Genomic DNA, 12,401 nt, shown 5'->3' on the forward strand with positions numbered 1-12,401 from the left:
GGTAGAGAGAGCGAGGTGTGCACACATGGGAGAGACTACTGTCTCATAAAGGGAGAGCCAGGAGTGAGAGGTGCAGTCTCACACAGAGGAGAAAGAGCGAGAGTAGTTCATGCAGCTTTGTAGTCAATGTCTCTCTCTCTCTCTCTCTCTCACACACACACACAGACAGTTCCTCTCACTAGAGCATAGGAAACTGATGGGTGACATTTTAGAGATTTATATGAATGTAAAGGTAGTCAGAATCTTTCTCCCAGGGTAAGCAGTGGTGTGCAGAAGAGCATCTCTGAACACACAGCATATTAGACCTTGAAGCGGGTGGGTTGTAGCAGCAGAAGACCATGAACATACACTCAGTACAGGAAGTACCCAATAAAGTGGCCACGGAGTGTATTTTGTGTGTGTTGCTCTGGATTTTGAACATCTGCAGAATCCCCTGTGTTTATGAGAAGCTGGACAAACTCAACTTGTTGGGCATTATCTAAGGAGGAAAATGGACAATCATCTCTTCAGATCAAGACCCTTCATCTGTCCCAACCCAAAATGCTGTCTGTCTATTTCCCTCCATAAGTGCTGCCTGGCCCCTGAGTTCCTCCAGCATCTTATGTGTTGCTCCTTCTGTACTGAGCAGGAAATGAGATAATGTTGCTGACTTACAGCACTGGTAACTTGAGTTTGATCCTGGCCTCCAGTACTGTCTGTCTGGAATTTGCATATTCTCTAACAATGCCTGGATGCTCCAGTTTCTTCCAACATCCCAAACACACTCACTTGGATATTTCACTTAACGGATACGTTACCCCTAGAGTAGGTAAGTGGGAAAAGAATTAAAAAGGAATGGATGGACACATCCAAGAAAGCAGGTTGTAGGATTGCAGGGAAGTAAGAGGAGAATGGGACTGATGGGATTGCCTGGCTGGAAGCAAGCACAGACTTGATGAACTGAATGGCTTCCTTCAGTATCATAACATTAGATAATAGTCACATACAGTGTGTGCAGAGTCAGCAGCATGCAAAATTACAAAGTTAATACATTTTGGTCATACGGTTATATATGGAGATACTTGCTGCTAACTGCAGAACATTCAATTCCATTTGCATCTCTTCAGATCATAAATTGCCCATGCCTGTGTGCACCACAACACAAGAGAGGAGTAGGCCATCAATCCTACTCCACCGTTCAATAAGATCATGACTGATCTATTTGTGGATTCTGTTCCATCTATCGGCCTTTTCCCCACCACCCTAATTCCCTGTTATGCAAAAATCTGTCAAAGTGTGTCTTAAATATATTTAATACATCACCAGGCTTGACAGATAGGGGAGTTGCATCTTTCACTCTAGCATTGCTATTTAATGGGAGAAATTCTTTTGACTGAGTTGAGGATAAGGTGGGCCATTTGGGTTAACAGTAGTCCATTGTCGAGCAAGCAGTCTAACAAAATCTTTTCAAAGATCTGACAGGCATTTCACACAATAACCAGCAATCTCTGATAATACAGACTCTAGCCACTCCCCCCCAGCCCCCTCAATATGCGTGTTCTTTGACTGAGCAATGAACGGGCATGGTTATCTGATCTCCTCCTTCAATGCTTCAACCAATTGTATTATTTATAAGTTAAGATAAAATTAAACTTTACTTATCCTTAAGGAAATTATTGCTGCAAGGTTGCTCAGTCAGAAATATATACTTTAAAGTACAAAATGTGCATGAAAAAGTTATGGTGCAAAATACAGATGTGCAATGAAACCATATACTTGAGGAGGGGAAATTGTAGAGTCTTATAGGCACAGGGAGAAAGGATCTCCCGTGGCGTTCAGTGGTGCACCTCGGTGGAATCAGTCTGTTATTAAAGATGCTCCTCTGTTTGTCCAATATGTCATGGAGAGTGTGAAAGGGATTTTCCATAACGCTCTGTAGCTTCTGCAGCATCCTCCTCTCAGGCACAACCATCAGGGAATTCAGCTCCACCCCCAGAACAGAACCAGCCTTCCTGACAAGCTTATCCATCTTCTAGACATCAGCTGTTCTCACCCTGCTGCCCCAGCAGGCTATGGCACAGAATCGAATGCCAGCCACCACTGAGTCGTCGAACATCTGCAGCAGAGAACTGCAGACGTTGAATGACCAGAGCCTCCTCAGGAAGTACAGTCGGCTCTGTTCTTCCTTGTACAGAGCCCCTGTATCTTTAGTCCAGTCCAGTTTATTGCCCAGGTGAGTTCCCAGATATATGGAGTCCCAGACGACATCCACATCCGTTCCCTTGATGGAGATGGGGATGCAGGGTGTTTTCACTTTCCTGGAGTGAACCAACTCCTTTGTCTTAGTAACGTTGAGCTGCAGGTGATTCAACCTACACTACTCGACAAAGTTGTCCACCACTCTTCTGTACTCAGCCTCTTGACCCCGGCTGATACAGCCTACAATTGCTGAATCATCTGATAACTTCTGCAGGTGGCAGAACTCTGAGTTGTACCTGAAGTCCGAGGTGCAGATGGTGAACAGGAAGGGGGAAAGCACAGTCCTCTGAGGTGTCCCGTGCTGCTAACCACAGTATCTGATTCACAGCCCTGCAATCTCACATACTGTGGCCATCTGGACGGGTAGTCTGTCATCTAGGACACTAGTGGAGCATCCACCTGCAGCTCTGTGAGCTTACTCCCTGGTAAAGCAGGTTGTATGGTGTTAAAAGCACCAGAGAAATCAAAGAACACAACTCTCACAGTGCTGCCTGGCTCATCCAGGTGGGTGTAAGCCCGTTGAAGCAGGAAGATAATGGCGTCCTTGACTCTAATACGTGGTTGGTAAGCAAACTGCAAGGGGTCCTGTGATGGATTTACGATGGTCCGGAGGTATGTCAGGACCCATAAAATGTGAGGTCAGTGCCACTGTTCTGTAATCTCTGGGCATGGTGGGACAGGTCTTCTTGGGTACTGGAATGAGGCTGAATGTTTTCCACATCATAGACTCAGGCTCAGATTAAAGATAGCATCCAGCTCAGTAGCACACACCTGGAGAACCCTTGGTGCTGATGCCGTCCGGTCCCACAGCCTTGCCTGGGTGAAGTCTGCCGAGCTCTCTCCTTACCTGCTCAGCAGTGACAGTCCACGTGTCTGTGGTCATTGGCTCTCCGGTGTCCTTCGAGAGAGATGGAGGGTGATGCACCATCAATAACTCACTCTGAGACGTAAGAAGCGAGATATCAGCTTTTATTGACTGGAAGAATGAACAACACCACATCCTGGAGAATGAGGCCGGGCACAGGCCTCAATCGCCTTTATACAGGGGTCTGTGGGAGGAGCCACAGGAGCAGTCCAGACAGGTATATGTAGTTCACCACAGAGGGCGAGTGGTGAGAGGGGTGGAGCTGGGGGGTGGATGGGTTGTAGAGGGGTAAACAAGAAGCCTCCTCATCAAACCTGTTGAAAAACACATTTAACTAGTTGGCTCTGTCCCGGTCCCCTTCAATCACCTGGTCTCTGGTCGTTTTGTACCCTGTTGATGCACCATCAATAACTCTAGGAGACTGGAAGTGAACGATAGGCTTTTATTAACAGCAAAAAGGGAGCATGATATCTCAAAGACTGAGGGAGGAGCAGTGCCCCAATCGCCTTTATACAGGGGTCTGTGGGAGGAGTCACAGGAGCAGTCAGCAGAGGGGTGTGTCCAGACAGGTATATATAGTTTACCACACCTGTGATTGTTTTCATACCACTCCATCCATCCTTTGTGTTGTTCTGCTGTAGTTTCTTCAACAGCTTCCTCCTGTAGCAGTCCTCGCCCTGGGCAATCTTCTCCCTCAGTTCCCTCTGAGCCAGCCTCATCTCTTCCCTTTCTCCATCTCTGAATGCCCTCTTCTTCCCGTTCAGTATGGCTTTGATGTCTTTAGTGACCCAAGGTTTATTGTTTGGGAAACAGTGTACAGTCCTAGTGGGAACAGTATTATCCATACAGAAGCTGGTGTACCCTGTGAAGCAGTCCGTCAGTCTCTTCAAAGCAGCCCTGCAGGGCCTCATTGGCCTCCTGTGACCATTTCCTAACAGACTTCTTGATCACAGGTTGCCGCTGGTCCAGAGGTTTGTACAAGAGGTTATGGTCTGATCTGTCAAGAGGGGTGGAGAAGGGCTATGGCACTATCTACGTCCTTAATATTTGCATATAGCAGATCCAGTGTCTCATTTTCCCTAGTTTTGACAGTCAACAAACTGTGAAAGTGGGTAAAGTGGCATCTGCTTTATGAATCGCCACTGGCACAGAATGTGTGTGCAGCCACCATTAGCGCTCTGCTTTCTTTTGCAGGACACCTGTCAGCACTTGAGTTGTAAACGGTGTAAGTCACAGCCGGTACCTGGGAGAACAAGATGCTCACTGTGTTCTGATGACACCAGCAGCCTGATGAGTTTAAAACAGGGAGACTGCCACACTTCAACCTTCAGGACTAACGGAGGCTCTGCACCCATAATCTACTCCTTACCACAGTGGCCAAGATACCTGCTCCTGCAAAACAGTGGGGCTCAGGCAACAACTGCAGTGTACAAAGACTAACCATCCATCTGAGACTCAGGCACAGCACCTTGCCATCCCTGTGCATTATCACGTCACCTCAGTCTCACCTCACATAGAATAGTTACAAATAAGTACAAAACCTGTAATGTGTAATATAAAAGCCATCCATGACAGAACTGTTAGCAGCCAGTGAAGGCAGTAATGACAGAATGAAACTAAGAGCTTGCAAGGAGTGTGGTATATCTGCAGAAGTATAAGAATTATTTTAATGTCAAGACTAACATTAAATGTAAGGCTCCCAAAAACAATAAAGCTTTGTGAAATGCACCAATAGTGAAGAGGCATATTGGAACATTAGTGCTAATCTTTACATCTTTCACTATTGGTGATCAAGGTCAGGGGTCAAGGAATGATACTGAACAGGACAGAAAACCCAAACCAATCTGACCTCATTGTGCTGGCTTTACTCACAATCACCTTTACTTATGTCGTACACTTAAACTCCATTTCACACACATATACACTTATACTTCAGCTTAAGCCCATCACTCCTACTGGGGCACAAGCCGACAGCAGCTCACCAGAGCTTTCTGTCCTGGGTTAGTCTTTCAAATTGTCTCCAGGTCTTGGTGTATCCTACTCCCAGGCCTGAGGTCTTTGGAGCTTCTGTAGATCTGGGTTTTTGTTTTTATAGGATAGGGTTGCTGACCCTATGCCCAACCCTCCTCATTTTGTTGCCAGGCTTATAGACACTAACACAATTTCACTCTCACACAAAGTGACAGATGCAGCAGGGAAATAGGTCCTTTAGCTTAATGTGTCTGCACTGAACATCAACCACCCATTTACACTAATAATAATAATAATCCCTCCTTTTAATTCTAAATCTGCTCCTACATCTTATGGTCTGACAAAGGGCGTAGGTTAAAGGTGAGAGGCAAAAGATTTAAAGGAGATCTAGAACACAGAATAGTACAGCACAGGAACAGGCCCTTCAGCCCACGATGTTGTTGCTGAACTAAATACTCAACTAATCTAATCCCTTCTGCTCATACCTTTCCATTCCTACATGTTCATGTGCCAATTAAGAGCCTCTTGAAAACCTCTATTTGCCTCCATCACCACCCCAGGGAGTGCATTCCAGACATCCACCATCTGAGGGGTAAGCTGTTCACAGAGCTTGATGGGTACATTGTACCAGCTGCCAGTGGTGGGTACAATCTCACCAATAAAAAAAAACACATTTGGACAGCTACATGCATGGGAAAGGAACAGCAGGATATGGGCCAAATACAGGAAAATGGGATTGCCTTTGACAGGCATTTGGTTGGTATGGGTGTCTGCAGCATTTTTTTGTTTTTACATTTGAAGTCAAATAACAAGAAAGTGGGGAAATCCCGATGAAACTAAAATGGGATTGTGACACAACAAGCGGACACAATCCACTGAGCCTGAGCCAACTCTATAAAAATTCTCTTCAACTAATGCCAATCTCCTGCGTTATCCTTTTTGTCATTCTGCAGCTTACCGGTTTGAAAACTAACACTGAAACTGCTGGGTCTGAGTTCTGCAATGCCTCTCAATTCTAGGAATGGGACAACAATGACAGTTTTGAGATCCTGGGATTGAGATGCATGACTCAATAATTCAGAGACTGGGGTTCTGGATTTGGAATTCTGGGCTCAGGTTTTATGGTTAGCCTATGTGTTTGGGATACCAGAACTATGCTTCAATACTTGATATTTTGAGACTGGAATTCTAGATTTGGAAGTGAGGTTCTGAGTGTAACATGGGCCTCTAGATCTGGTACTGGGATAACTGATATCGATCTTATTATACAAAAAAATGCCAGCAGCATTAGGAATCATGAACTTACTTAATTCACACATCAACCATGGCTTATGATCTCAAATCATTCCACCTGGTCTCTCCATTTAAAATACAAAAAGATGAATCGGTTTATTTGCCTATTAATATGTGAAAACCTCTCTGAAATGTCAAATGTTGAGCAGACCAGATATGTAACTAACCCTGAAAGGCGCCAAAGTCATTGAGCATTTTAAAATTCCTTCAAACACAAGAGCAACCTAATAATAATGGGTCTAAAGATAGAGAAACAGCTGGAGCTGTCAAACAGGACAAGGGCTTAGAATAAAACAATCCAGGCTGCCTGAGTGCATTGTGCAGGCATCTACAGACACCCCATGGAATGTGAACTGTGAATGATCAATAGACACAACAAAGCAGATCACTGCTTCCACTCAGCACAGAAATGTCATTAGTGAAGAATCCAATGGCACAGAAAGAGACAAAGCACATTTCTCTAATACTTTGCATGGAGTCAAAAGCTTCAGATGTTGGACCTCTCATGCATGTGACCTTGCAAACAGTAGTGACTTTTATTTTTTTTCAGGCAATGGTATTTGTATAGATTGACCTGGGTTCTATCTTTTGATGAATCTTTGTTCTCAGGATATCTCCTTTCATGACCTATAAGGTATCCTTTCTGTGTTTCTGCTCTGACAAAGGCCAAATTTGTGGCTTTCAGTAACTCCTCCCATCACTCATGGAAGTAATCAGACCCTTTACTGAGTTCTAGGTACAACAGACGGGAAATATGAGGAAACAGTATAGAATGACCCCCCCCCCCCCGGAATGCTAATTACCACCTAGATCAACACTTCCCCCTTCCTTCTCAATAGACACAAATGGGACCCATTAATATACTTCACAAGACTGCGAACTTAGACCATAAGTCTGTAAGAGCAGAATTAGGCCATTTAGCCCATCAAGTCTGCTCCACCATTTTACCATTGCTGATTTATTATCCCTCTCAACCTGCCTTGTCTCTGTAACATTTGATGCCCTTACTAATCACTTAATTCCACTCCAGTCCTGACCAACCCTAATGGACGAGCATGAGAAAGGAGACATTAAGCTCTGCTTCAGAATCTTTCTCAATCTTTCATCAGCATACTGAAGAGTGGACAACAAATGAAACTAACAAGTATTAATAGAAAACTTACAGACAGCCAGGTTCGCATCCTGATGTAGGGTCTTGACATGAAGCATTGACTTAGATCTTTTGCTTCACAGACATGTGACCTGCTAAGTTCTTCCAACATTCAGTTTTTTTGTTTGTGTTTTTATCATCTGTCACAGAAGATGACAAGCAGTCGGCAGCAGTATAGTGGCATGATGTGAACCAACGTACCAACCAAAACACCATGGGTTACAGGCACAGTATCTGGGAAAACACAAGGCCATGAGGGAGGTTTTACGATTCTGGTGACTGATGGAGCTCAGCATTTAGACCAGAAGATATTGGAACAGACAGAATTAGGTTATCTGGCCCATTTACTGCCAACCTCTAATGATCCTTGAACTGAGGAGCATGTTCAGCCACCTCAAAGAACAATAAGTTAACTATACTGTTGAGGATCCAGAGGCACAAAGAATATGGATGAGACAAGGACAACTACCTTCCGTAGAGGATGTTAGTGAACGAGCCGGGTTTGTCTAACAATCTGGTACATTTATGGTTACTGTTCCTGACAGCCAAATATGAAAATACACTTCAACTAACTAGAGAGACAACGGGTGAACTCCCACAGCTTCAACACCTACCACTGATCTCCTAGCACGTGAATTTCAGCTATGTCTGTTACCACAGGTGTCATGTTGATCTGCAGTGAGCATTGGCTCTGTCATCTGTTCTGTGCAAACAAATTGGTGGGCCAACTCTGCTCTTTGTCTAGGAAGGGAATAGTCAGTGTAGGAAGAAATTGAGTGGTGTGGAGAGAGAGCAGTGGGCTGGAGAGGGAGTTGGTGGACTATGCTTCTGTACTGTACTGTAATGCTGCTGGATAACAACAAATTTCATATGATACAAGAAATTGATAATAAAACTGATTCTGATTCTGTTTTGGAGATACAGCTGGTGGGCTGGGGAGGGAGTGGACGGGCTGGGGAGAGGGGAGGGAGTGGATGGGCCAAGGAGAGGGGAGGGAGTGGATGGGCCGGGGAGAGGGGAGGGAGTGGATGGAATGGGGAGGGAGCAGGGGCATTTCTGTGCTCTTGCTCTGGGAGAGGAGTGGGTGGGATGGCTCCCAAATATGTTAACATTAGAACATAAGACAAGGAAGAGGAGCAGGAGTAGATCTTCAAACCTGCATTAGTATTCATTGAGGTCCCAGTTGCTCATTGACCTCAGGACCATGTTGCTGTACTATTCCCATATCCCTTTATTCCCTCAGAGTGGAGATTATTTTTGAACAATCCTGCCAGCTGTTTCACAGCTCATTAGGTAGTTGCCCATGTCTGGGTGAAGAGATCTCACTTTACTTCTAGTTCTATGAGCGAACCCCAAGTTTGACTTTGCATCCCCATCATTCCCTCCCAACCGTCATCCCATCAGTGGGAAACATCCTGTCTGCATCCAGCCTGGAAACATTTCACAGATCTCACTGCACTTTGCAGTATACTGGACAGTGAAGGTTATCTAAGATTACAACATAATCTAAATTAACTAGGGAAATGATCCAGGATAGCAGTTGGAACTTTACTCAGACAAGCATTAAATGTTGCATTAAACTAAAGTGGGATTTGCACTGTAAATTGCAAGGCCCAGCAAGATGCTGTAGAACACCTCAGAGTACAAACAGTAATTTCCTGAAAGTGGCGACAAATTTCATGACATATGCTGGTGATATGATTTTGACATAGGTGGTGAAGAAAAACTCTGGCAAGCTCACTTTCATGAGTACAAAGTCATGTTTCAGCAGTTCCTGTACCTCCTTAGGAGGATATGACATTCAGCATGTCCCAATTGACCCTCAATGCAAAATAGAAGGCAACTAATCAGGATGCATCACAGCTTGGTACGGCAACTGCTGTGCACATGATCACAAGAAAGGGCAGAGAGTTGTGGATATAGCTCAGCATATCACGGAAGCCAACTTCTCCTCCATGGACTGTCTTCACTTACAGCTGACTTTGTAAAACAACCTGTTTAATCAAATACCCCACCATCTCAGATACTCTCACTTCACTCCCCTCCTATTGGGCAGAAGAGACAAAAGCCTGAAAGCATGTACCAGCATACTCAAGGACAGTCTTTTTCTTGTTGTTATAATGCTATTGAATGGCTTCTTGATTATTCAATCTACTCCATTGTGGTCTTGCACCTGCTTTTCTACTTGTAGTACACTTTCTCTGTAACTAAGATTATATTCTGCTTTCTGTTATTGCTTTTCCTTTGTACTGCCTAGATGTACTGATACTGTGAAACAATCTGTATGGCTGGCATGCAAAACAAAGCTTTTCACCGTATCTTCGTAAATGTTACAATAACAAACCAATTACCTTGGTGAGATAGCATTTGCAGCATTCTGTACAGTCCTGGTTGTCTAGCGAGTGCCGAAAGGAATCACATGGACGTTATGGGGATTGGGGTCTTGGGTTATAAGGAGAGACTGGATAGGTTGAGGTTTTTTTTCCTTGGAACATAGGAGGTTGAGGAATGACCTTATACAGGGTTAAAATCATGAGGGGTACAGGTAAGGTGCTCAGGCTCCTGTACCGCCTCTGTGATTGGAGCAATGAGAAGAGGACATGTCCTGGGTGGCAGCGGCCCTTAATGATGAATGCTACCTTTTTGAGACATCGCCTTTAGAAGATGTCCTTGGAGGTGAGAAGGCTAGTGCCCATGATCAGAAAATTATATAACATAGAAACAGGTCATTGGGCCCAAATTATCGATGACAACCAGTGAGGACCTTGGGCTTTGATGTCAACTCTTGGTCCACAAGCTGCAATTGATAATGTGGATGATAAGTCCAAAACTAGGGAGCAGAGACTCAGGGTCAGAGGGGAAAAATTAAAAAAGGCAACTTTTCATGCAGAGTGCGGTGAGTATGTGGAATGAGCTACCAGAGGAAGTGGTTGACTCAGAACAATAGAATTACATGAACAGGTACGTTGAAGGACAGGGCTTGGGAGACATGGTCCAAATGTAGGAAATTGGGATGAGCTGGGTAAGCACTGTGGTTAGTCTGGGCTGGTTGGGCTAAAGCATCTGTATCCATGTTGGGAGTGGTTTAAACTAATCTGGCAGGGGGGTGGGAGTCTTTATGATAGAGCTGAGAATGGACCAGCAGGTTTACAAGTAGATGATGGGTGTAATATAAATGTAAGGAAGGACAAGCCAATGATGAGCTACAAATGCAGACAGTGCAAAGAGTTAAATTGTACCACAGAGACAAAATTCAAAAGGATGAAGAACACAGGACTGAAAGTGTGGGTATTTAAATGCATGTAACATTCAAAATAAGATGGACAAACTCGTTGTGCAATTAGAGATTGGTCAGTATTACACTGTAGGCATCACTGAGACATGGCTGAAAGAAGGCCATAGTCGGGAGCTTAACATCAAACATACTTAAAATACTTTGTATCATAAGGACAGGTAGGAAGACATAGGCTGTGGTATAGCTCTGTGGGTAAGAGATGGAATTACATCTTTAAAAAGAGGTGACATAGGGTCAGAGAATATCGAATCTTTATGGGTGGAGTTAAGAAGAGGGTGACAAAAACCATTGTAGGAATCATATATAGGCCTCCAAATAGTAGCCAAGATGTGGGGTTGAGATTGTAAAGGGAGCTGGTAATAAGGGTAATGTCACAATTGTAATGGGGGATTTCAATATGCAAGGGGATGGGAAAATCAGCTTGGTGTCAGATTGCAAGAGAGGGAATTTGTTGAATGCCTATATGATGCCTTTTTCGAGCAGCCTGTGCTTGAGCCTACTCAGGGAAAGGCCATCTTAGATTGGGTGATATATAATAACCAAGATCTTATTAGGGAGCTTAAGGTACAGGAACACTTTGGAGCCACTGATCATAATATGATCAAATTCATACTGCAATTTGAGAGGGAGAAGCACAAGTCACATGGATCAGTATCACAATGGAATAAAGGGAATTACAGAGGCATGAGAGAGGAGCTTGCCCAGGTGGATTGGAGAGGGATAGTGGCGGGGATGACAGCAGAGCAGGGATGGCTAAAGTTTCTGGGAACAGTTCACAATGCACAGGATAGATATTTCCCACAGAAGTAATTCTCAAATGGCAGGCTGGGCAACCATGGCTGACAAAGGAAGTAAAGGACTGCATAAAAGTCAAGCAAAGGGCATATAGGGTAGCAAAAGCGAGTGGATGATCCAAAAGGAAGTTGGATGATGGGGAAGCTTTTAAAATCCAAAAAAAAAGGCATCTAAAAAGCCATAAGAAGGGAAAAGATGAGATATGAGGGCAAACTAGCCAACAATATAAAGCAGGATATTAAAAGTTTTTTTTTCAGTTATATAAAGAATAAATGGGAAGTGAGAGTTGATATTGGACCACTGAAAAATAATGCTTGTGAGGGGTAGTAATGTGTGACAAAGAAGTGGCAGGGGAACTTAATAAGTACTTTGCATCAGTCTTCACTGTAGAAGACACTAGTAGTGTGCCAGAGGTCTGTGAGTGTCAGGGAGCAGGAGTGAGTGCTATTGCTATTACAAAGGAAAAACAGCTAGGCAAACTGAAAGGTCTTAAGGTGGATAAGTCACCTGGACCAGATGGAATACATCCCAGAGCCCTGAGAGAGGTTGCTGAAGAGAGAGAGCAGATACATTGGTTATGATCTTTCAAGAATTACTTGATTTTGGCATGGTTCCAGAGGACTGGAAAATTGCAAATGTAACTCCACTCTTGAAGGGAGAAAGAAGTAACAAGCAGGGTGGACAAAGGAGAGGCAGTGGATGTCATTTACGTGGATTTTCAGAAGGCATTTGATAAGGTGCCACACATGAAGCTGCTTACCATGATAAAATCCCATGCATTACATGAAAGATAC

At 44.1% G+C, this 12,401-nt stretch overlaps 1 protein-coding gene across 5 annotated transcripts in view; it reads left to right on the top strand.

Moving 5' to 3' along the window:
• The window catches only part of LOC140736305 (uncharacterized), a 37,838-nt gene that overhangs the window by 8,323 nt on the left and 17,114 nt on the right, over positions 1 to 12,401 (top strand). For 2 of the 5 annotated variants that reach the window (XR_012100919.1, XM_073062293.1), the window contains one exon: positions 4,298 to 4,842. The exons of 2 other annotated variants lie outside the window; for them this stretch is intronic. Coding sequence is in view for 2 of the 3 variants with exons in the window: in XM_073062293.1 (XP_072918394.1) it covers positions 4,298 to 4,543 (246 nt within the window). In the remaining variant the exon portion in view is untranslated. Of the gene's footprint in view, positions 1 to 4,297; positions 4,843 to 7,666; positions 8,428 to 12,401 lie in introns of those variants that run through there. One more of the 5 variants, XM_073062294.1, reaches the window with a different exon arrangement.

Source organism: Hemitrygon akajei, chromosome 11 (genome assembly GCF_048418815.1).
Source record: "Hemitrygon akajei chromosome 11, sHemAka1.3, whole genome shotgun sequence".
Lineage (NCBI taxonomy): Eukaryota > Metazoa > Chordata > Chondrichthyes > Myliobatiformes > Dasyatidae > Hemitrygon > Hemitrygon akajei.